The 22506-nt window shown below is 40.7% G+C and overlaps 2 protein-coding genes across 7 annotated transcripts; one reads left to right on the forward strand and one right to left on the reverse strand.

Moving 5' to 3' along the window:
* The first annotated feature begins 774 nt into the window (after positions 1-774).
* On the forward strand, positions 775-6018 carry pnpla4 (patatin-like phospholipase domain containing 4). Of its 3 annotated transcripts, none has more exons than XM_023817491.2 (7): positions 775-1322; positions 1494-1683; positions 2232-2326; positions 3286-3421; positions 3779-3844; positions 4706-4858; positions 5002-6018. In XM_023817491.2, the coding sequence occupies exons 2-7, from the start codon at positions 1504-1506 to the stop codon at positions 5131-5133; spliced, it is 762 nt and encodes a 253-aa protein (XP_023673259.1). In that variant the 5' UTR covers positions 775-1322; positions 1494-1503; the 3' UTR covers positions 5134-6018. The 3 variants fall into 3 exon arrangements, with proteins under 3 accessions (XP_023673259.1, XP_023673258.1, XP_023673260.1); XM_023817490.2 differs by having other exon boundaries at positions 776-1173; XM_023817492.2 differs by having other exon boundaries at positions 777-936.
* A 1603-nt stretch (positions 6019-7621) lies between these two features.
* Positions 7622-15105, reverse strand: sts (steroid sulfatase (microsomal), isozyme S). 4 transcript variants are annotated; one of them, XM_023817487.2, is made up of 10 exons: positions 15034-15105; positions 13471-13632; positions 13230-13351; positions 12350-12472; positions 11610-12024; positions 11307-11443; positions 10581-10718; positions 9631-9790; positions 9098-9219; positions 7622-8889 (listed from the first exon to the last, which is right to left on the reverse strand). In XM_023817487.2, exons 2-10 carry the CDS (start codon positions 13626-13628, stop codon positions 8534-8536), a joined length of 1731 nt encoding a protein of 576 aa, XP_023673255.1. In that variant the 5' UTR covers positions 13629-13632; positions 15034-15105; the 3' UTR covers positions 7622-8533. The 4 variants fall into 4 exon arrangements, with proteins under 4 accessions (XP_023673255.1, XP_023673257.1, XP_023673254.1 ...); XM_023817489.2 differs by having other exon boundaries at positions 9631-9787; positions 13471-13635; positions 15034-15099; XM_023817486.2 differs by having other exon boundaries at positions 13471-13635; positions 15034-15099.
* Between the last annotated feature and the right edge of the window lie 7401 nt (positions 15106-22506).

The following is a 22506-nucleotide window of genomic DNA, read 5'->3' on the forward strand; positions in this document are numbered from 1 at the left end:
CTAAAGATAAAACTAGCTGTTTCTTAGTGGGGGGGTGCCTAGCAGATTGTTAACTGATGTTCTTTACAGAACCAAGGTTCCTTTGGAACTAAATTCATGCAAATTAGCAGATATGATTAAGCAAGATTGAAAGCTGATTGAAATGTGTCACATAGACATTATTTGCCTAATATGTAATTTGATTGTCTCCAGATCTAGGATTGATATAATCACTGCATTGTAAATTAATGGAAATTTAACTAACCAGGTGCATCATTAAAATCTTTTAATATATTTGTCACACATGCAAAATTGAAGGTCAATAACCTTCAAGAACAGTGCTTTATAATAATTTTGTAGGAGTAACTTAATAATCTGTAAGGATAGATCTTCCTCACATTTCCATCAGCACGATGTGAGAATCTTGGTGCAAGGAATGCACAAGGTTGGGATCACTAATTGTTTGTCAGGCTAAGCGGAACTGATTGGCCTGTGGGGTACACATACCTTTTTAAGTAACAGCGTTCAGCCCTTTAACTGCTTATCCGATATTGAGTCCAAGTCAACATTGGACATTATTTAGGGAGCAGCCTGGACTTGATGCCAGGCTATTATACGGGCACTTTAGTGACGTCAGTTCGCTTAAGCACATGTTTATGAAATGCAGGGGGAAAGCGGCGTGCTACGTTTTTATTTGATGATTATTTAACACATCATTTATTCTTACTGCTTATCATACGAAATATCCAAACATGGGGGACTTTTATTTTGACACCTTAGACACTACGGTGGATTCACTTCCGCGTCTATGTGTGGGAGTTTATGCGCCTTGCAATTAGGAATGGCTTAATACTACGTTTTTCTCCATTTCAGTTTATCCGTACAAACGCTACTGTAATCGGAGACCTTGGCGGAGTCGCCCGACTTTTAAGACGGCCATTTCCACACCAGATTTAGGTGAAATCTGCTCTACCTATCACCTACACTAAAAGACCCAGCACTTAAAGTTCTACGATAAGTATACAAACGTGTACATTTTGTAAAAGAGAAAAACACACCTCAGTTTGTCCATTGCACATTTGTAAAGCTGCTTAAAACACGAAGAGCCGTGTATCTGATTCCAAGCCAACTTTATTGCGCTAACAACTAACTTGCGATGTACTGCCGAATTTACTGTTATGCTAGTTATCCCAGGTAAATTAACATGACTTAGCCCCTGATCTTTCAATAGCTAGAAACAACTCATGAGTTATGGTGAATCTCTTATTAACTAATCTCCTTGGCGTTTGTCTGATTAGATAACCGCTAGCTACCCATCCCCTAACGTTTTTGGATTTTCGTAGGTGAATATCAGTGCTTAAATTGTGAATTTGACTTCACTTATTGCATATAGTCCATTGAGTGCTTAAAATGGTGCTGCCTTACATTATTCTACACTTCAGTACAAGCTGAAATAAATATACATTTTGTGACCTCCTTTCAATGTAGTGAAAATTTTTCTACTGCCTCTGCAGAGGGTGGAGGATGGCAGTGCTGAGCCTGTCATTTGCAGCCTGTGGGTTCCTTGGGATTTACCATCTGGGAGTGGTGGAAGCTTTGGTCCAACGTGGGGGTAAACTGCTGAGCTGCGTAAAAGCCTGTACCGGTGCCTCTGCTGGGTCTCTCACGGCTGCTTTGCTGATCACTGCCCCTAACAAATTGGAGGTAATTTAGGTCAGGAGTGGCAGAGAAACCAGGAGGTTTCAGCTGTCAAGTTTTCTGCGAATTTCTGCTCCTGCCGGTTGGTTGCCAGAGTGTGAGATCTCTAATTATGGCCTTCGGTCTAGAATAAGACATTCTGTTACATCATGCCACATGGTGTAGTTTATTTATAAATACTTTAAATTATATTTAGGTTGATGATGTATTCATCCATAGTGATAAAACAGGACTTTGCAGCCTTGTACTGGTCAATCTGACTTATATAAAGGCTATAATTTGGCTAATTGATGTCACATCTCATTGTATGCTTACAGACAGTGCCAACTTTCAGCTGTCTTTATTTTTGCTGGGTCCCATAATTACAACACTACTACAGTAATTATGTTTACTCCAGGTTACCTGTGGCAACTTGTTGCTTTTATCATTTGAGATATGCTCTTCAGTCTAAATTTTAGAATTGCATGCTCTAGCTTCCAACAGCTGAATCCTTATGGATCATTTGGGTCATTAATTTTCTCTTTGTTCATTGTTGTTTCTTTCTTGCCGAGTAGGTCAGCAAAGATTTCATAAACGAGTTTGCCGATGAGGTCCGAAAGCAGAAGTTTGGAGCCTTGACTCCAGGATATGATTTCATGCTGACGTTGAGGTGGTAGATTCTGAATCTCTCAAATGCTGGAATGAGGTTGGATTGTGTCTGCCATGTGGGCAGTTGCATTGCTAAATGAATTAATGAATGAATGACATAGCTATTACAAAGGATTTCAACATGCATGCAATAAAAATTGTAGTAGGAGAATCTTGAATGAGGTAGCCTCAGCACATCATGAGATGTGGGCTTTCTCGTTCTTATAGGACAGGGCTATTCAAATCACGGTCCTCAAGGGCTGAGTACTGCTGATTTTCCAGCCTTCCTTTACCTGTGAGCCAGGTGTAAAGCTTCTGGCCAATCAGAATCAGTAATTATTAAACTAAGTACCCAGGAGAATTGAAAACAAGGACTGGGTTTGGAATTGAGATCCAGATTTGAAGAGCCCTGTTATAGGATGACTCTGGTAAGCGGAGTTCAATACACTACTAGTTACCAGTGTGTTCCTGCTCTCGGAGTTTATATCAGCAGCTGCCACATACTCCTACCAGGGATGTGAAGTGGAATCAGTGCCTTCTGCACTGCTGTCTCCAATGATAGCTGTGTTTTGTTTTAGCTGTTTTTGATTAATGAAAGTTGTTTTATGAAATTTTATCAGCGCTAAAAATGTGAACATACTGTAGCATTAGTAACGTTTACCCACAATTGAAATCAGCCTGGAGGTCCTTCCAGCCTGTCATCAGTGATAGTGGTTTGTCTTGACTTTTACACTGCTAGCCATACAGCAAATACATTTTCTCTATTCCAGTAGGGAAGAACTAGTGACCCTAACAGGGAAACACCAAACCTGCATACATTATAAAGGGAGTTTTGCTCAGTTTGCCCAGTAAATGCCAGCTGTTTCATAATGCATCAGGGTATGGTGCTATACAGAAACTGCATCCACAGAGCACAATCCCATGGTACAGAGAGATGGCTGCTAATTAGACCTTTAAAGTTAGCATCTCTTGTCGTTTCAGGAAGGGTTTGGAGAACATCCTTCCTCCCAATGCCCATGAGATTGCTGCTGATCGTCTCTACATTTCAATAACACACTCCAGGTCCGGAGAAAATTGCATGGTGTCTCGTTTTGCCTCGAGGGAGAACCTCATCAAGGTATCCTGTTCTCACAAACTTTATATTCTGTCCATGATAGTAATAGTCTCCATTAATTGAACATTTGCTGTTTGAGTACCTGCTGTCAGAAATTCAGATTAATCAGTCAACGGAGGTTAGTTGAATTTTAGTGCCTCCATCTAATGTACAAGTCTGTAAGATAGATTGTTTCTTACTAAACAAAAGACAATTGCCTTCGTTACTTTAATCAGTAAATGCACTCCCTGAATTCCAATATAAAATGTTATACCTTTAATATTTAGTGGTTTGATCCCCAGTTCTCCTGTTTATTTGTTTGCATTGTTGTTGGGGGCAGTCATAGATAAGCATTTATTTCTTTTCTTGATGAATTTGAAGGTCCTACTTGCCAGTTGTTTTGTGCCTCTGTATGCCGGAGTGAAGGCAGTTGAGTACCAAGGAGAGGTAATGAATCCATTTTAATAAAATTAAAAAGGATAAAACGTCTCTCTGCAAGCCTTTTTGGAGGCTCGTTTCAGTACAGTTGTTCTGGAGTAACATGCACGCCATGTGGAAGTGTACGTCGTGGACAGCCCTAATCAGAACCGTTTCTCATAAGAAGGCTTGATGAGGGATGGACATTGTGTTGTGGGATTAATGTATAGCCCCCTGGCCTTGTCTTTGACAGAGCTCTAATAAACCTGTCTCCAATAAACTTGTTGTCCACAGCTTGTGCGTCAACCTCACCATGATGGATGCCCACAGATATTTAGCTGCTGGTGAGGGTCACGTAAATGAGTCGCATTGCTATCCAGAAATGGCTGTGTGTCAGAGGGTGGGGAATGGAGTCAAGCTTCACACAGCGTGTTAAATGAACAGTGTTATCTGTCAGCATTAGTCTTCACTTATTTAGTTGTTTGAGGTGTTTAACTGCTTAAAGTCTCATTTACTCTCAAGTTTTCCATTAAATGCACTTTATGGGGTGTTGGATGGCTTTGGAAAGTAAATTTGTGCAGCTGCACTTCAAAGCCATTAAAGCGACTCTGAAAGATGAATTTTTACAGGTATTGCCTCTTTTATTTATGGCACTCTTATGTTGAGAGAGAGTCATTGTTTAATTAAAATTTTTATTTTCATGTTATATAGATTATTAGATATTTTTGACATGATTTCAGTTACGCAATGCATTGTCTATATCTCCGTGCTGTACATTGATTTGTTCTAGCTGACATTTCAAGCAGTGTCCAACCCTTTGAAATAATCCCTTCTCACCTTAAAAATTTGATTTGAATATTCAATCTGCTTAATACTTTGTTTCGCTCTTAGAAATGGATCGATGGTGGGTTCACAAACTGTCTCCCGGTTATGGCTGAAGGTCGCACAGTCACCATCTCCCCATTTAGTGGTCTACAGGACATCTGCCCCAAACACAGTGGGCTCTCAAATCTCCACATCAGCCTTGCCAAAATGGATGTCCTGGTGGGTCTTTCAAATTTAAACAAAGTCTTCTCAACTGTCCAAACCCCTACAGATACCATGAATTTTATTCAATTAATGTTATACTACATATATTTATCTGTTTGCTTATTTTTGTTTTTTAATCGCAATTTCATTTTCACCAGGTTTCTATTGATAACCTCACAAGACTGAATCAAGCTTTATTTCCACCAGCACATAACATAATGAAAGAAATTAACCGAAGTGGTTATGAAGATGCATTACAGTTTTTAAGAAGAGAGAAGTGGATGGATTAGCTGATTTATAGATTAGAGCAGGGATGGCCAATCTTATCCACAAAGGGCCGCTGGGTTTTCACTACAGCTCCCTAATTAGATTACTAATTAGAGGACTGATTGGCTGAAGAGTCCTCACACCTGGGTTTGAACAGATGACCTACAGGTTATCCCAAAAACCTGGATACACACCGGCCCTTTGCAGATAAGATTGCCCACCCCTAGATTAGAGGTATCCCCTGCCTTTCAGAAGTTCACTGTGTGCCACTTTTACGAAAGACCTGTTTTTGCTAACCGAAAGAAATCCAAAAACGATAGGAGGCCGTGTGCAACCCAAGCAGCAAAGGGGACGCCACCAAGCTCCTTCCCCAAGAACTACACTCAGGATCTCAAAATCAGGCCGCCGTAGCTGTGATCATGGGTGTGTTATCTTGCTTTATTTTGTGCATCTGATAGCAAGATGTGTCCTAAAATACATAGATAATTTCTACTTTAATTTATCATATCGTTCCTGCTTTTACTATATGTTAGCATTGTTTTAGGTATTGCGTGTTATTTGGTATGATGGTAAGTTATTTTTTGGGTCTGGGCATGTTATTTATTATTTCTTGTTAAAATAATAGCAGTTGCTTCTACGCTTTATTTTGGCTTATGAAAGGTTTCATAGCAACGGTCTGCTTTTGGATAGCGGTGGAAACCTGTATAGAAGTTGGTCACGCATTAACAGAAGTGTCAAGATCTGGGGAATGAAGTAAGATTAAGGTCTGAGACTGTTTTTGATGAGTGAATGTAAAATCTCTGGCTGTATGATCAGTTGGGGGTTGTACAGCAACCATGTAGCACTTCCAGTATTTAATTTCTTTTCAGTTTACATTGAATAAAAGAGAATGAATGCTGCTGTGTAAACTGAAGTTTCACTTGTGCTACCTGAAGCATTCAACCCACGACCCTGACTGGGATTAGCAATTAGAAAAAGAACGGACTGATGACATGTACAGTATACTGCTATCATATGTAGCTCGATGAGCAATGGAGCTGAATCAACCTTTGATGGTTTATGGTTGACAGTTACGATTGAGCTTCTCGTTGTTCCCATAGCAGGTGTCTGCTCTCTGCTAGCAGAAAATCTGTTCTGCATTGTGGTCATTCTTCTAAGACCAGAAGCCTCCACATGAAGGAGGCACATCCGTGAGGCAGGGCTCAGATGTGAAAAGGATTTGGCTTCACGGATTCTCACAAAGCGGTGACATGATAAAAGAGAAAGGGGAAAGTGTGTCTGTTGCAACAAACCAGGATTTCACTGACTTAAGTGGAGCTTCCAGAACTTGGTTTTTGAAGTCTTTAAATCCTTGCCGTTGGATTGTTCGGCTGGTAGCATTTATTTCAATTTGTGCAATTTAGTATCAATTCCTTCTTATTCCATTATTGACTAACTAGCTTTTTAAAGCACTCTCCCGTGCTATAGAACTCTGAATGATATAGCTACATCAGTTACAATCAGAGCCTAATTGTGGCTTGTTCTGCCATTACAAGGGTTGCCATGGCCCCGAGATTAAATTACGCACATAGAACAAAATCCTTTGAAATATCGGCAGATTTAAGCTGAATTTAACGGCTCAAGCCTCTATGTCCCTTGCATTTTTTTCTGTCCTACCTATTAATTAGCTCCACTTGTAGCAGAGTACATTTCATGATTTCATGAAAAGGTTAAAATTAAAAAAAAAATAAAAAATTTGTAGCATTACTTTACCCTTAAATGATTAAAGAAATTATATATATTTTCAGTAGTGGTCATGTATGTGGTATCAAAGGGCAAATGGCATTCAGTTCAACTTTTAAATGAGTATATGTCTATTGTAGTGTGTATAGGTCACTTTACATAATGGGTTAAAATCAAGTTCTCCCTTTTACTGCATATTTAAATACATAAAGCTATGACTTCATTGGGTTTTCATGGTTCTTAAAATGTCAATTTTACAGTTTTAGCCCTGTAGTACTTGCATGAAATATGCATGTTTTTTTAAAAAAAATACACAATAAATGTATGTGTGAACAGGTTCACCTCGTGCAGGTTCACCCCGGGCAGGGGATATAACCGTCCCACACACCGGCAGCACCAGGCATGCAGATCTGCAAGGAAGTTCTGTCTCTCTGCCACTGTCTCCTAGCTGGCTTAACACAAACCAAACGAGAGCCAGTGGTAAGGCACAAGGAAGGTAAATGTCCAGCTCTTATTGCACCCAGCACCGATGAACCAAAATGCTCATGATTCTGGCAGTGATAACGCTTTCCTTTAATTTGACAGCATTTGTTCAAACTGTGCAATCAGCGCTTTGGCATTGGGAAATTTTCTGCCGTTGAAATGTCCGTGATTATTTTTTTGTTTTTGGTGTCAATATGATGCAGACACATTTCAATGTTGCATCTCAACAAAGATCAAAGGCAAAAACCAACACAGATGGCTGGGCTGACAGCTGCAACAAACTAAAAAAAGTAAAACAACACAAAATTATTAATGGGTAGCCAAAGTCATTTTTTAATAAATGTGCACCGGTAACAAAAGTGCGGAATAAACAAGGGTCTCTTATGAATGTCTGGACTCCTCACATCATGCAGTTTCACTGCCAAATGGCTGGATAAGGGACCCTTTTAAATTCGGGGATCTGCCTGGACAAACTACCTCTGCGCCAACATGTTAATGACTAATTCAGTGAGGCTGCCAAAGGCTCCGGGTGGCCATGGTGCTCTCCGGTAATCAAATAACGCCAATCAGGCCAGGCGGACACAGCTTCAGACAAAACAATTAGCATGGTAGCCAGCCTTTGGATACGCTGGGTCAGATTTATCAAGACGTCTGTGGCTTTCTCAGCGCAGTTCCCAGGATTGCGCCCAGCTCGTTAATGTACTTATCAATGAACCTCTGAGACCCTGAATGGCAATCAGTCCGTACAATTAAAATGCAAATAAGTCCTTCCTGCTGTCTCACACATTATTGAGACACAATCTGTCCTTGTGGAGCCTGTGGAGAAGTCTTCTGTAAATACAGACATTTTTCAGTGAAACAGTGCACGATTAACTTCTTTCTTGTTATGAACTTAAAAACAGTGCATAACAGTCTCATGGTTATCCATTCAGATGTCTGTCCCTTAATCCAGGTCTTTACATACCTACAGCTGACACATGAATGAAAAATCACAATACTGGTTGGTTACCAATTAAATGCCTCTCATTAAGAGAGATGGTTGTATGAACATTAATCTCGATGCATCCCAGAGCATGAAAACATTGGGGATTTCAGACTTAGCAGCGTATGTTACGTGGCAGGAGACAGAATTCTTTTCCTGACCGACGAGTCCTCTGTGTGTCTGCGATTCATGGGGCATTTTTGGAATGAAATCAGTGCACTGGCCAAGTGCTGCCTCTAGTGTTGGTCTCTGTCACAGTGGCAGAGCTGGAAGAGAGAGGAACAGCAAGGCTGCAGCCAGGGTTTCCACACCAGGTTGGCTGGAGATAGCTGGTCAGCGGCACGGGTCAGGCTCCGGGCGTGGAGGGTCACCGCTTCCTGGATTGTCCCAAGGACGTTGTGGAAGAGCGGCTCCGTCTCCGGGCTCAGGGGTGTGCTCTCGGAAGGGTCCACAGAGAGGTCATAGAGCAAGGGGGGGTCGTGATACGTCACATAGTTTTCCGTGCAAAAGCAGGCGTGCGTGTGGAAGCAAGTGGTGGAGTCTTCAGGATAGAAATTAGGGGTGAAGAAAAAAGCTTTCCAGACAGATTTACCTGAGAAAGGGATAGTGGTGTTTAACTTTACTACCCAGACAAGACACGGTTTTAGATTAAGCTTCTCAGCATGTTTGCCATAATACATTGGTTGTTGGGACAAGGTGCATTTGAATGTAAGATTTAAGCTGCTTACTGAAATTTGTGAAAACTATGGAGTACGTGGTAGACGGATTTTGAGATTTTAGTTGAATGAAATTAGACCCACCGGTGAGTGGGCGCCATCTCACGGCGTTCAGGAAGGCGTTGCAGTAATGGAAGAGGAACTCGTGTTCGGATCTCTGTACCTCCCCCAGTAAGAGTGGCATGAGATCTCGACCGTCGATGTGCCTAAATGCAGACAGAGCCAGAGAGAGAGCATGAATGTGCACAGGTGATAACAGATCACGGGCGAGATTAGCGGTGCGCTTATCAACACCGTGCTTCAACTAATAGCAATTAACAGAAAGTGGGCGACTGACATCGCAGGATAACAGTGTGGCTTTCAAAGACCAGACTTTCATTTGGGTTACTGGAGAATCCCATGATGCTGATTGCAGTCCAGGGTGATTAGCTCAAATGGGAAAATGATTATGTCGTGCCCAGAGGGGCTTGGTGAAGAAGGGTCAAGGATGAGTGCCAAGGATATCAAACAAAAATGGCTGCAATCACAGAAAAAGACTGCGCCAGCCGTGCTCCTGAAGTTATGTAATCTCACTAGCTGAGTGAGTCATCAGTCTGGCAGTATATATCAATAGTAACCTGTCTTGAGGCAGGCTCGCTCCTGCCAGTTTCACCACGGTAGGAAACACATCCATGTTGCTAGTGGGCTCGTCTATGGTCTTGTTTGAGGGTAGGAAGCCACTCCAGCGCAGGATGCTGGGAACCCTAATCCCCCCTTCCCAATTGGTCGATTTTCCTGCTGTGAACAAATCACAAGTGTTATGCATTTGTCTTCATTTTCCAAACACTGCATACCTAATATATACATGTATACTATTTGGATATTGATATGCACTATACTATGAATGCAGTGCCACGTTGTTATCAACACATTCAGTAAACAATGCATACAGTATTTAATACTCCATACTTTACACCAGGGCCATCGTTAGGTCTATTTAATTGTGTTTTTATTGGCTTAAGTCATGAATACCTTTTAATATTATATACAAGTTTGCCATCCCCCCCCCCCCCCCCCCCCAGTAAAAACTGAGCCTCCCATCCATTCATCTTTAACTACACCCCTGCTTTATACTCCCCTTTTAACACTGGTCAACGCTTGTTTTTTTTTCTTTTCTTAATTTAACATGGCTCAAATTTTAAATATGTGTAATGCAACTTACAGCTCCGTTAGAAGCTGTTATCTGTTACGATACCAGTGGTCTGGTGCATGGTAACACAGTATCACATATAAACAGCAATTTTCTGTAGATACTTTTGTCACACAAGAACCAATCTGTAAGACTGCATTTCCCCCAGTAGTCCTTATTAGAGCCAACATTTGCTGCTTGTAGAAACCAGCAGACCTTAGGTCTGCCTAAGCTTTCCATGAAATTAGGCCATTATTTAAACTACAAGCTGAAACCCCAAGAAATTCTTGAAATGATTAATATAAGTGAATATTAATAAAATCTCCCTCACTCGGTGTGCGTGTTTGGAGGAGTCCCTTGCTGGTTCTCAGTAAATCTAGCTGTAAGTTAAATAAGTACCTTTGTAAATGCCATTCCACCCCCGGTGAACCTCTCCCCTAACGGAGATCTCCTCCAGGTGAGCCCCCTGGTCTGAGGTCAGGTACAGAAGAGTGTTCTCGCTCAGCTTCAGGGAGTCCAGTGTCTCCACAATCTTCCCTTAAGATCAAGAAAGGCAAGTGAAAATAGAGGCCACTCGTCATACTCATAAGTTAAGCAGAACAGGGTGGATATGACTACAAGTGCATTACCTAGAGTGACTGTTTTTTTTTTTTTAATTCAGCCATTAGTTAATTCCTTAGATTGTATTAAAAAGGGATTTATAGGGGATTTGCACCTAAGAATGTTCCTAGTTATATGACAAACAAATGCCAACAGAAAATGCATCAGTTGTTATAAAATGACAATGATCGATCTCACATCCATTAAGAGTTAAACCACTATCTGAAGATGACCATGCAATTATAAAATCATCATCATCATCTTCCTGTGAAGGTTTCTTAGATCATTCACACATATCCAACTATACTATACAGGAAAGTCCACACTCAACAGTGCCATCTGTAGTCCACTAGATGCTGCAGCAGTTCAGGGTTACCTATCATTTTATAAATGAAGAGCAGGAGTGTAGCTCACCACAATGACTCCAGTAAAATACCATGCTATTAAAATGCCAAAAATCAGGTTATACTGCATAAAAGTGCCAGTTGTGTCACTAAATGATAAAAGGACAGTGGATGCACAGACCTACACTCCAGTCAACCTCTTCCACGGCATCGCCATAGAGACCGTGCCGGCTTCTTCCTTTGAAGCGTTTGGATGCAAACAAAGCCGTATGCACTTGGATGAAGGAAAAGAAGAGCAGGAAAGGCTGATCAGCATTCCTGCAAGAGAGATCATCATTTGGGTCAGACTGACAGAATCAGGCAGGTTATTATCGGACCAAGTTTCACCACGGGGAAAAGCAACATGAAAACTATTTCTTTTAAGAATTTCAGCCAAACAGGCTTTGAAATCTCCACGGGAGAAGAGGGAAAAAACGAAACTCACCTATGTAAGAAGCGTACCGCTTCTCTGGTCATCCGCAGAGTGAGATCGTCGGACCTGAATGGCTGCTCGACCACTTCACCGTTTCTCATGAGCAAACAGTTAAATGAAGGGAAGGTGAAGACGAAGACGGCAAAAAGCGCCAAGAGCACGCCGAAGAGTGCCGCCGCCCACAGCACAACGTTACGCGTGACGACTCTCACCCCGAGGGAGTATGCGAGGAGCACCGTGGCCACGGCCAATCCCAGGCCTCGGAATGGTATGTGCGAGAAGACGTTGACGAAGATGGTTCCGTGGCCCTGCTGGCAGTCGCGTAGGTTGGTCATGGTGATGCCATAGAAATGATCGAACCCATGTCTGTTCGGGTGGTGACACAAGTCGGCGTTGTGTTCGCAGTTTAGCCCCAGGTGCCACTTGCCTACGGAGGAAGACGGGACATTAAGACCCCTCTGAATCCACAGCCTGGAAAGGAACAGGGCTGTGAGATGAAAATCCCACAGCAGGAATGAGAAAGAATAAAAGTCCCCAGTGGAGCCGGAAGCCCATTACTCTGCTCCCATACAAGCCCAGGACATGCCTAATAAGCTAATAAACCAAGGACTGCAAAGGCAGACCAATTCCCTCTCTGCATTCCACTCAGCTTAGATTGAAAAGGGAGCAGGATCACAGTGAATTTCAAGCAGCAGAAGGTACCTGGTTTTGTATCTGAAATCTTCCAGATCGAAAAGCAGGAGTCACAGTACCTATGAGGGCTGTGGAGTAGCCTTGCTGCTGGGCGAGCTTGGCGAAGGTGACCTCCGTGGTGGGGAGACCCCCAGAAGTGGCAGAGAAAATGTAGACCCCCAGTTTGCCATGGCTGGCCATACCTAGGAGACAAGCGGAGACTGACAAAGGGTGCTGGAAAGGGTATCCGCCACTGAAGGAAAAGCCTCTATGCTTATTTTTAGTAAGTCATAGTAAATGATTTACAGACGCTCCTCTACTTACGAATGAGATATGTTCCGAACGGCCGTTCGTAACTTGAAATGTGCGTAAGTCATTATTCAACATCATTTTAATGGTATATGCAAGTACTAAGAAGTAGGATGCTGGGAGTTTGCACACTACACTGCTGCACAGCGGGAGTAGCGGCCAGAAGTCGTACTAGGCGGAATTGGGGCACAGAAAAAAATATTGATGTTGCGGACAGGAAACGGGAGCCCAAGGAACACAATTTGGACTTACAGTCCTCTTCGTTCGTATGTCTGAAAGTTCAGAAGTTGAAAGTTCGTAAGTAGAGGAGCGTCTGTATTTCAATTTTCAGTATTATTAATATAAGATTATTTGGGAGTATACTGACATAAATTGCCCTAGTAGTAATTAGTACAACTAATATCTAACAGTGTATTTAGTGTATTTCTCATAAACAAGGAAGCAACAGTAGAGCAGGAGCCAAGGTCCATGGTGTCACACCTTGATCTTATGGTTATAATCTCAGCTTGGTCATGTGGGTCAGGGCGGATCAGGGTATGTTCTCCTGAGATATCAGGAAGGTTTTTGTTTCACAATCTGTATTTGAATCTGTAATGAATATGAGCCAAAATGGATTCCATGGCAAAGGTTAAATGCTTGCCCCTGCCTCACCTGATCTCACTGGGTATCGACCAGTGAGGAAGGCTGCCCTGCTGGGGGTGCAGAGGGGAGCGGCAGCGATGTGCTGAGTCAGCTTCACCCCCTCCTGAGCCAGCCGGTCAATGTTAGGGGTCCTGCACTCAAAATCAGAAACAGCTAATAATAATAATAATATAGTTGTATTAATATTAATAAAGTGAATTTTGGTAAAACATGGTTACTCTCCAAATACAAAAATGAAAAAATCTTAAACCTTATAGTTGTGTTCCCATAGCATCCCAAATCTCCAATGCCGAGGTCATCTACCATCATCAAAACAAAATTTGGACGTTTCCCATCTCGAGATGCAGAAAAAGTCGTCATGAGCATGAGACTTAGGTGTAAAATCCGGAAAAGAGAGGCACATGGCATTATTCTGCTGGATGACAGAGAAGATTTTTGTGCACATTGTGAATACCGTATAAGGATGACATATTACACATACATACACAATGATCACAGACGGAAATAAGGTAGGGGAGACTGGGGCTGATTGGCACGGTCATTGTTCAGCCCTGTATATCTCAGACATGTATTACATTATGATAACCTAGCTACCTGCCAATTAAGCTATAAGGCTGCAGCTAAAAAACAGACATATTAGATTACACAAAACAGTTACTGATGATGGTTCATTCATTCATTCACTTGTGCCAAACAGTCCAAACATGGGGTTGGCTGACACACATTATGGGTTGCTCATTAATATTCTATGAATTTTGTAAAAAAAAAAAAAAAACTATCATTATACAAAAATAACCAGAACTTCAGCTTTAATCCAAAGTAAAACCAAACAGCAATGTCATGAAATCTTTCTGAAAATGTAAAACGAAACATCCAATATCAGTGAAATAATGCTTCTGAAAATGCAAAACACTCAAAATATCTAAATTTAAACATTGTCTAATAACAGTAATAAAACAATAAAAACTTTGCCACTGAACATTTTAAAACGTCATCTTCTTACATTCTTCATCCAAATGATTTTTCAAATAAACAACCTGTTTTTAATTATCAAACAAAAGCACTATTAAAATGCACTGTGCATTATGTGCCAACCAAGCTCAGCTACGCTTTGTATGCACTTCATGACACCAAGCTTGCACGACTTACCACAGGCTTCGAATCTTAGCACAAAACATAGCTAATCCCCATCTGTATTTGGTACAATAAATTTATTTTCAACATCTCACTCAGATAAATATAAAATGAGACATTTCACCATGAGGTCATTTTGTTGCCGATGTTGTTATTTTGACAAGAAACACAACGTGATAACCACCTTAGTGTGCAGCCTTCTGATCAGTATGAATAAATGCAGTTCATTGGGACACATCTTATAATGTTTGCGAAAGCTCTCTCTACACTCTTGGAAATTATTGCTGTGCCAACCAACTCCTATGGCCAATAAACCCCAGTCTGCCATGTGCATATAAGGTAAGCCTCATAGTTTTGCTGCAGGGTTAACTGACTTTAATGACCAGCAAAGGCAGGATCGAGGTCAATTTGCAATTTGTCTTTTTTGCAGTAAAGCCATTGTTAGCATTGATTACTTAGCATTTGCACAGAAATTCAGTTTGAATGCTTCCGACTGAAATATATCACGACTGTCTCATTTATGTTAAATAATATATTGTAGCCTAAGCAGTCTATAACTATCTTTACAACCTAACAAAAAACTTCTCGGCCGAATGACGTTCAAAACGAAAGCGAAACGTTTGTTAATAAAATGTAACGATAACTATTCAAATGTGCGACGACTTACTAACAATCTTACCTTTTGCACTAAATGCACTAAAAGTTACCGAATGAAACAGACCGGGAAGTGGCGGTCACGTGACCGAGTGACGCCGGGGCTGTCAGTGTCACTGCGGGTCACCACTGTAATACAATGTATATCGGGCACAGTTTATTAACGTGTCTAAGCAAGGCTTGGGAAAACCTACACAAATGGCAAACCTTTAAAACCATCTTTAAATGCTCTGTACTAACAGCTTGATGCATTGCGACCCAGTAATGTTTTCTTTCACCCTTAAACTCTCAGGATTCCAGCAAGGTCCTCGATTTATGCTTTAAAATGGCACACCTTGCGTTCTTTATTAGAACACCGAACAGTGCTTTGGCTCACCGACGTAGTTAATTAAATCCATTCATCACTGCACAATGCATAAAGTGAAGACATTTATTTATTGCCTTTTACTGCATACTGAAGCCAACGAATCCATACGATTTAACCTCAAATGTTGTATAGTAAATTATATAAGAATTGCGACGAGGAATGTGCTGTTCTGAGCAAATTTACCACAAAATACAGAGAGAACATCTAAAGGATTATCACATATCTTCATCTAAAGGATTATCACATATCTTTCTGAGTTGTTTTGAAATTATTAAACGGAATTGCATTTAATGATTTCTGAGCAGAAATGTAGCTGTAGAAAAATTCTCTGATTTAGGTTCCATTCGAGAATAATCAGAAGAGTAAATTCCGTACCTTTTCAAGGTAGACAAGTGGAAACGTCTTTGCTTCTAAAATTCATTCCAGGACCAGATCTTGATGTGCTTGAGTTTTTTGTCTGGTATTAAATGTGTCAAGATGTGTCTATTCTGGGTAAAGATTTCTTGACAGATGTCACACTTAACTAGATGGTCTTGTCAGTATCGTATGATTAAGAAGTATTCTTGTATTTGATCCTTTGATTTCTTTACGCCAAAGATAATTGTTTGAGATGTATTTTAATGGCTAATTCTGGTGGTTTACTTCACAATATTTAATCTTTTTTTCAATAGGGGCCAACCTTCTCAGAATTAAATATGTATTTAAGACAATGTGCTAGTATTATATAAATAGTATTTTCAAATACTTTGGCCAATGAACATACAGAGCAGATCTTAAAATGTCAATTTCAAGTCAGGTCAATTTTATACAGAGCAAAACCAGAATATCAGCTAGTGTCTTTGAAAGGATCTGATTCCAAATCATCCAGTCAAATCATACTGGTCCATGCCCTCCTCTGTTATGTAATATTTATTTTTGGTTGGGGTCACAGACTACCATGTACTTCTGTGATTGACTCTTTAGCACTGAATACCACCTCCCATCTCTTACAGTGTATTCTGAAGACACAGAAATTAGTCATTAAACAATTGACTCATTCATAAAAAAAACTCCACTGCTCAAGTAAAATAGCGGACATCATTGTTGAAATGAAATGAATCTCATGCATACATACTGAATTAAACCAATAAATGGGGAATATTTAGTGTATTTTGAGTGCAGCTCTGTATTCTGTAATGATCTGAGAGGTTAACGAAGAGAATATTTGAATTTCGACACCCCCAACCCACTGAACCACGTATGACTACTGACGGTGATTTAGCCAGGATAATTCCTTCCATTGTCTTCATAGTTTTCTTTTTTTCATGTCACAACCCACCTGCAATACTCATGCTGTTTATATTTATACACATATTCTGTCTACATGCATTTCCTATGTGACTCTGTGTAATTTTATCGAAATGTTCACACACTGCTGGCATCGTGGAGGACATGTCTGTCTGATAAGGACATCTCAATGTCAAGTGCTCCTTATACTTTATAATTTAATATGAGGTGAAGGTGCAGCGCCATCTGCTGTGTATAAAATACAATGCGCCCATGGCAAACGATCTCAAACCGATTAGTTCACAGAAAAGCATATCAGAATGTTTTCAGTACAACCTATATATAATGGGTCCGTCTATAATGCAACAGTGATGCTGTATTATCTGATTAGCACGAACCCTTATTTACATCGACTTAGTTTAAATTTTAATACCCCAGTCTGTTGGATGTGGAGAGTAAAGACACTTCCTCAAATGGAATTTCTGTGATAAAAGATTTATTCTGCAGAAGGATATGCAGAAAGGGAAAAGCTGAGCCTATGTAGCTGTATGAACATCAGGCTTCTGAAAAGGAGGTTATGCCGAGAGGAACAGCACAGTCACGTATGTGAGCCGCTATGGAAAGCAAAGAGGACGAGGCGAAAAACAGTCACCGCAGTTCTGAAGGTCACAACACAATGCTGGTAAAGAGCCAGATGCTGAGTGTCTGTCCATGGCTATTCAGCTTCTCCGAAATGTGGACCGGGCCAGACAGTCATGGATAAAATACAACCCCAGGTTCTTCAGTATCAAAGAATAAACAGGCAGAAAGTTGAATGAATCAGGTCTGATTCATGCTTATATAATTACTTCAAGGTCTTACACTGTTCAAGAGTATAACAGAAGCGTCCTTCTCAAAGTTAAATTATTTAGCTATTTCCATACAAAAGTAATGAAGAATAGTCAAAAAGAATAGCTGTACCTTTTAGCTATGACTATTTAATTATAGTAACAATGCCAAACATTCCCAAAAGCCCAGTGCCGAGTAGAGGACCTTTACAGAGGACTCAGCAGCGGTGAGCATGCGTGTTGCGTGCTGAGCTAATCGCTTTCACGCTGACCTCCCCTGTACTTAAGATGCACAGCAGACAGCGTCATCTTCAACGCTGTGCCAGCTTAGCTTCCCTCTCTGCCGAGCACCGTTTGTGTCCGGCCCGTTCGCTTCTCCACAATGGAGCGTGCTTTACAGGGCACACACATACAAAAGCGCGCAGTTGAAATCCCGCCGGCCGCAGTCTGAATGCCCCGCTTCCGCATTAATTAAACGCTCGCCGCTGAAGGTGCCGGAGACACCGAGGTGAATCAGCGTGTCAGCCTGGAGCGGGGCGAGCAGGTCGCAGATTCTCCGAAGACCCCCAAACGGGCTCGGCCCGGAGCCTTCCTCTTAAATCCAGCCAGTGGGGAGGGATTTGTTAGACTCGAGCTGCACATGAGGGCTCAGCGCTTAGGCTAATCTGCCAGCGTGATAAAGCCCCGCATTCTCCAGGCAGGAAGGAGGAAATCTCTCGCTGTTTTTGGGCTTACACTGGCAGCGGGTGGAGTTTTGCTCATAAGAGGTCAGACTCTTAGGCAGAAGTTGGTGTCGTTCTTAACGACAGTTCTTAGGCAAATATCAAAGCTGAATAAATGGATCATCTTCTAAAACTAGTAAATCCCATCAGATTCTGCTAATCTAGAAGATGAAAATAACTATCATTATTAGAACTGGAAATTGTTGATATTTGTATTACCCATTCATCCATCTTGAGCTCAGAGCAGGGCATGTGCTTGATATCAGTTTATTACTACTATTCTTATTAAAAATGCAAACATGTATTGTGTGGGAGATTTATTGCATTTTGGCTGCATCTAGGTGAGAGCATGACTGATGGAAGCTGGATGAATCTCCCTCACGATCTAAAGTCAGACACCTTGAGCTCGGTGATGAAGAGAAATGGCCGTCATCATAGACTGGGCTTCAACCATGCCCTTCAGCCCCTTATCAAATATCCACATCTATCTCTTTACACATGCACATCCATAAATACATGGACACACAAAGAATAGACTTAAATAATTGTATTTGATATTGGAACTGTTAAGGGATTCAGCAGTCGTTTCCTCTTCTTTTTGTCTGGCCCAGGGAGAAGCCAGGAATGAGAAATCAGCCGCTGTCACATCTTGATGAAAGTGTGGAGGCATGTTACAGAGTGCCATGAAAAATTCATACTCTAGCAGGGCAGCTGTCTGAGGCGATTAGATTTCTATGTAAATCGTTACCACCCAGCAGGAAAATCACGCTGCTGTTGTTTTTTTTTTTTTAAACAGTGATGTGACCTGCTTGAGGGAATACCAAGGAGACACCATGACAGCAACACAACTGCATTATTAGTTACAATGCTCTCTATTCCTCCTCACTGTAGTTAAAGGGTTCTTCAAATTTGCCACCTTGCACTGCTTTGAGTTATGGCATTAGTATATCCTATCTTCAAGTTTGTGTGTGTGTGTGTGTGTGGGGGGGGGGGGGGGGTATTTAAAGCAGCACAGGGCACAAGACTGGGGTTCATCCTCTTGGATGGAATGTCAGCCAAAGAAACATCAAGTTCTAAAAATTGCTCGTTTTTCATTTTGTTGATTCGATTGGTATTGAAAATTGCCTTTGGATTACTGCAGAGAGGGTTAGCTTAGCATTTGCATATCTTGCACTTGTTTCCTAAAAGCGTGCAGCTCAGGAAGCTGGCATGCAGTTCAGAACTGGCCTCCCGTTCATCCCTCATCCCTTGCCTTCCTTGGGAGGGGCTTCATTCTCACCGTGATGCTGTACTGAATAGACGACAATCTAGCTGGATAGAAGGATGGCTGGCTCTGCCCTGTGGAAAATGACATCCGTCTTCATTATGAAGTCCACCCTCCATGAGATCTATGCCGACATATTCATTGGGTACCCCTTAAATTGACCTTTCCCGCCCATCATGGGAATAACACATTTTACCACCTGTCTGCTGTTTACAACAGGGTCTTAAATGATCAAGCTGGCTGTCGTTTTAAAAAATACTAAATGCTAAAAGTTCAAGCTCAAGGTTAATTAATGATTTTTTTTCTGCTATGCATAAATCAATCTCTAATCAGTTTTCTTAGTATATGAAATTCTTTCAACAAATCCTATATTAACGCTATATTACATTAACCTTAGTGCTCCATTTCCTAATGGAAAGTTCACTCAAATTAACTATTTTCCATAGTAACCGTGTGGCGTTTTAACATCGTGGGGATTTTAAGAATACATTGCCAGTAGAGGGCAGTGTTTCACCACCCAGATGCCTGTCATCTAAGGAGAGGGAGGCTTACAATTTTTTTAAAGAAAATAAATAGAATGGAATAATCTTGCTAAATTAAAACTGCATATAATACAAGATGTGAATAATAATTTAAATGATCTCCTTTTCTGCTTGTTAAACAGCATGTTTTTAACAATAGTCTGCATTAGGCTAATACTTTTCCTGCCTGGATCTCATTCAGATCATCCTGTGGTGGAGGAAGTGAAATCACAGGTGATCCTCTTTTACTTCTGAGCCACAGGCTCTCGTGGGTTTTTCTGGTGCATGGTGAATGTCAGGTGTGTCATTAGGGCTGCTGGACAGCTGGCTTCCCCAATCAGAATACCATCATTCCAGAAAAGCAGTGCATCCCTGTGCTGAAATGGCAGCCGAACAGGCTTGTGAGGAATACCAACAAATACAGGACTGAGGCTATGGAGCACGGTGATTTGTGCCTGATATATGCAGATGTGTATTATGGCTGAGATATGGAGACATATTGCTATGTCTCTCCTCCTATGCCAGTGACCGAGCTGACCATATGCAGCATTACTTTCATGGATCACTCAACAGTGAAGCATTTATCAGACATAACTCTTATTCAAAGCCCTTTAGACTGGATGTTTTTCCAAATATTTAGAAAAAAATATCTAAATACTTAATGAAGGGCAACTGAGTAAGACTCACAGAAAACAATCTTTCTGCTGAGTCTCTGTCCAAATCACAGAATAAAACAAAGTCCAGGTTGTGCATGCAGGCGGTAAATATTCACATTATTGGTCTCCACTGTACTATTATTAGCATTGTTATTATTAATAATAATATGAAAAATAAAATTTGCTCTTCGGAGTAAGGTGGAATTGTTGCAGAAAATTAATAATAGTGAATACATTAAAAGCACATAGAGCTTAGTGAACAAAATTGGTTCTGGCTTTGAGGAAGGAAGGAAGGAAGATCCATATTAATGACATACTAACTATCAAGGAGAGAGTCATTATTGGCATTCGATATTAATGACTGTGATCAATGAGGGCATTGAGTTTGCCACATGATTTATGATTTATTCCATCCAAGTTTGCATTCAGGAGTACCTTCAGAATCAAAATGACTTTTTCAAAGTGCTTTTTGAGCAGGGGCCTAAAGAAAACGTTTATATGAACTTCCTGTGAGAGGACCCAGTGAATTGGTGCTAGATGTTCTTCATACGTGGTTCCTTGATGTGCTACTCAAGCAGATACATCCCGTACAATCTATAAGAAGACATATCTCTTCCAAGAAAACCTCAACTAACCTCACCCTACCACTGACCCAACCCGGCTCTTTGTTGTCATTCACAGTTTGGTTGAAATGCTTGCATTTGGGACTACTGGATGCTCTGTTATGTTTTGCACTTAGATTTGATCTTACTTAATTATCTTCTGGACTCAGTCATCACAACATTGAACATGCCACTAGGAATACTGAAGTTCCAGACTGTAGACCGGACATTCTGGAGGAATGACATCACTGTTGAACTGCAAGTACTTCCTGGTACAATGCATGTACCGTTATACCAAGCCTGGTAGTAAAATATGAGTGAGGAATAATTTTAATAATCTTGTTGCATGTATTTTGATGTCAGAAAAATCTGCAGGGCTTTGCAAAACACCTTTAAATTCTGTAACCCATTAATTTTCATATTTTGAAAATTCGGTATAGAATTCCACTTTCTGCTTTCTTTTAAGGTGATGGATTTATGCTGTATAGTCAGATAATTATATATGGCTGGCGGAAACAATGAAATATTGAGAACTTTGCTACAGAAGTAAAACATTTACAATTTTGATTGCTTTTAAATGACGTAACCACCTGTTAATAATTACTTGAATTCCTGAACCATCTGATAACAATTTTTATTTTGTTGTTATATTTAAATACAATATATTATTTTATTTTGTGATATAAATGTACATCTTTAATTATGCAAAAGCACAAACTCCACCGGCAAATGGGATAATATCAAAAAAATTTCATAAATTGTTTTAAAATGCATATCTTTGTAATATTAGTTTTAAAAAATAAGACCATTTTTAACCAGTTTAAGGGTTTTCTCTGTTTATTCTTCTGTAAATGGACTGTAAAATGCACATTTGTTTAATGATATAGCTTACAGTAAAATAAACAAACAAAATCAGCTCATAATAAATCATTATGCACATAATATATAGATATATAAAGGTATATAGATGGTGCAGTATAAGAAAGGCTCCCCTAAAGCTCTTTGCCATAATCCCGCATCTCCGACTGGCTCCAGCTTCACAATCAGCTCCTGCGTTCTCTCCCCCATCCTTCGCTTGACTTTCTGTGCTGTTTGAGGATGAGCATCAGCTCACACATGTTCAGTATCGCTTGGCTCCACCTCTGGAAAATACGAGCCAGCTTCCACAATCCCTTTTTTATATGTGTTTGATTAGCATGCAGAGTTGTTTAAATTGCCTCCCTGGTAGGCAGATTTGAACGGAACAATATCCTTTGGCTTTCGCCTCTGGGTC

The sequence above is a fragment of the Paramormyrops kingsleyae genome, chromosome 1 (genome assembly GCF_048594095.1).
Source record: "Paramormyrops kingsleyae isolate MSU_618 chromosome 1, PKINGS_0.4, whole genome shotgun sequence".
Classification (NCBI taxonomy): domain Eukaryota; kingdom Metazoa; phylum Chordata; class Actinopteri; order Osteoglossiformes; family Mormyridae; genus Paramormyrops; species Paramormyrops kingsleyae.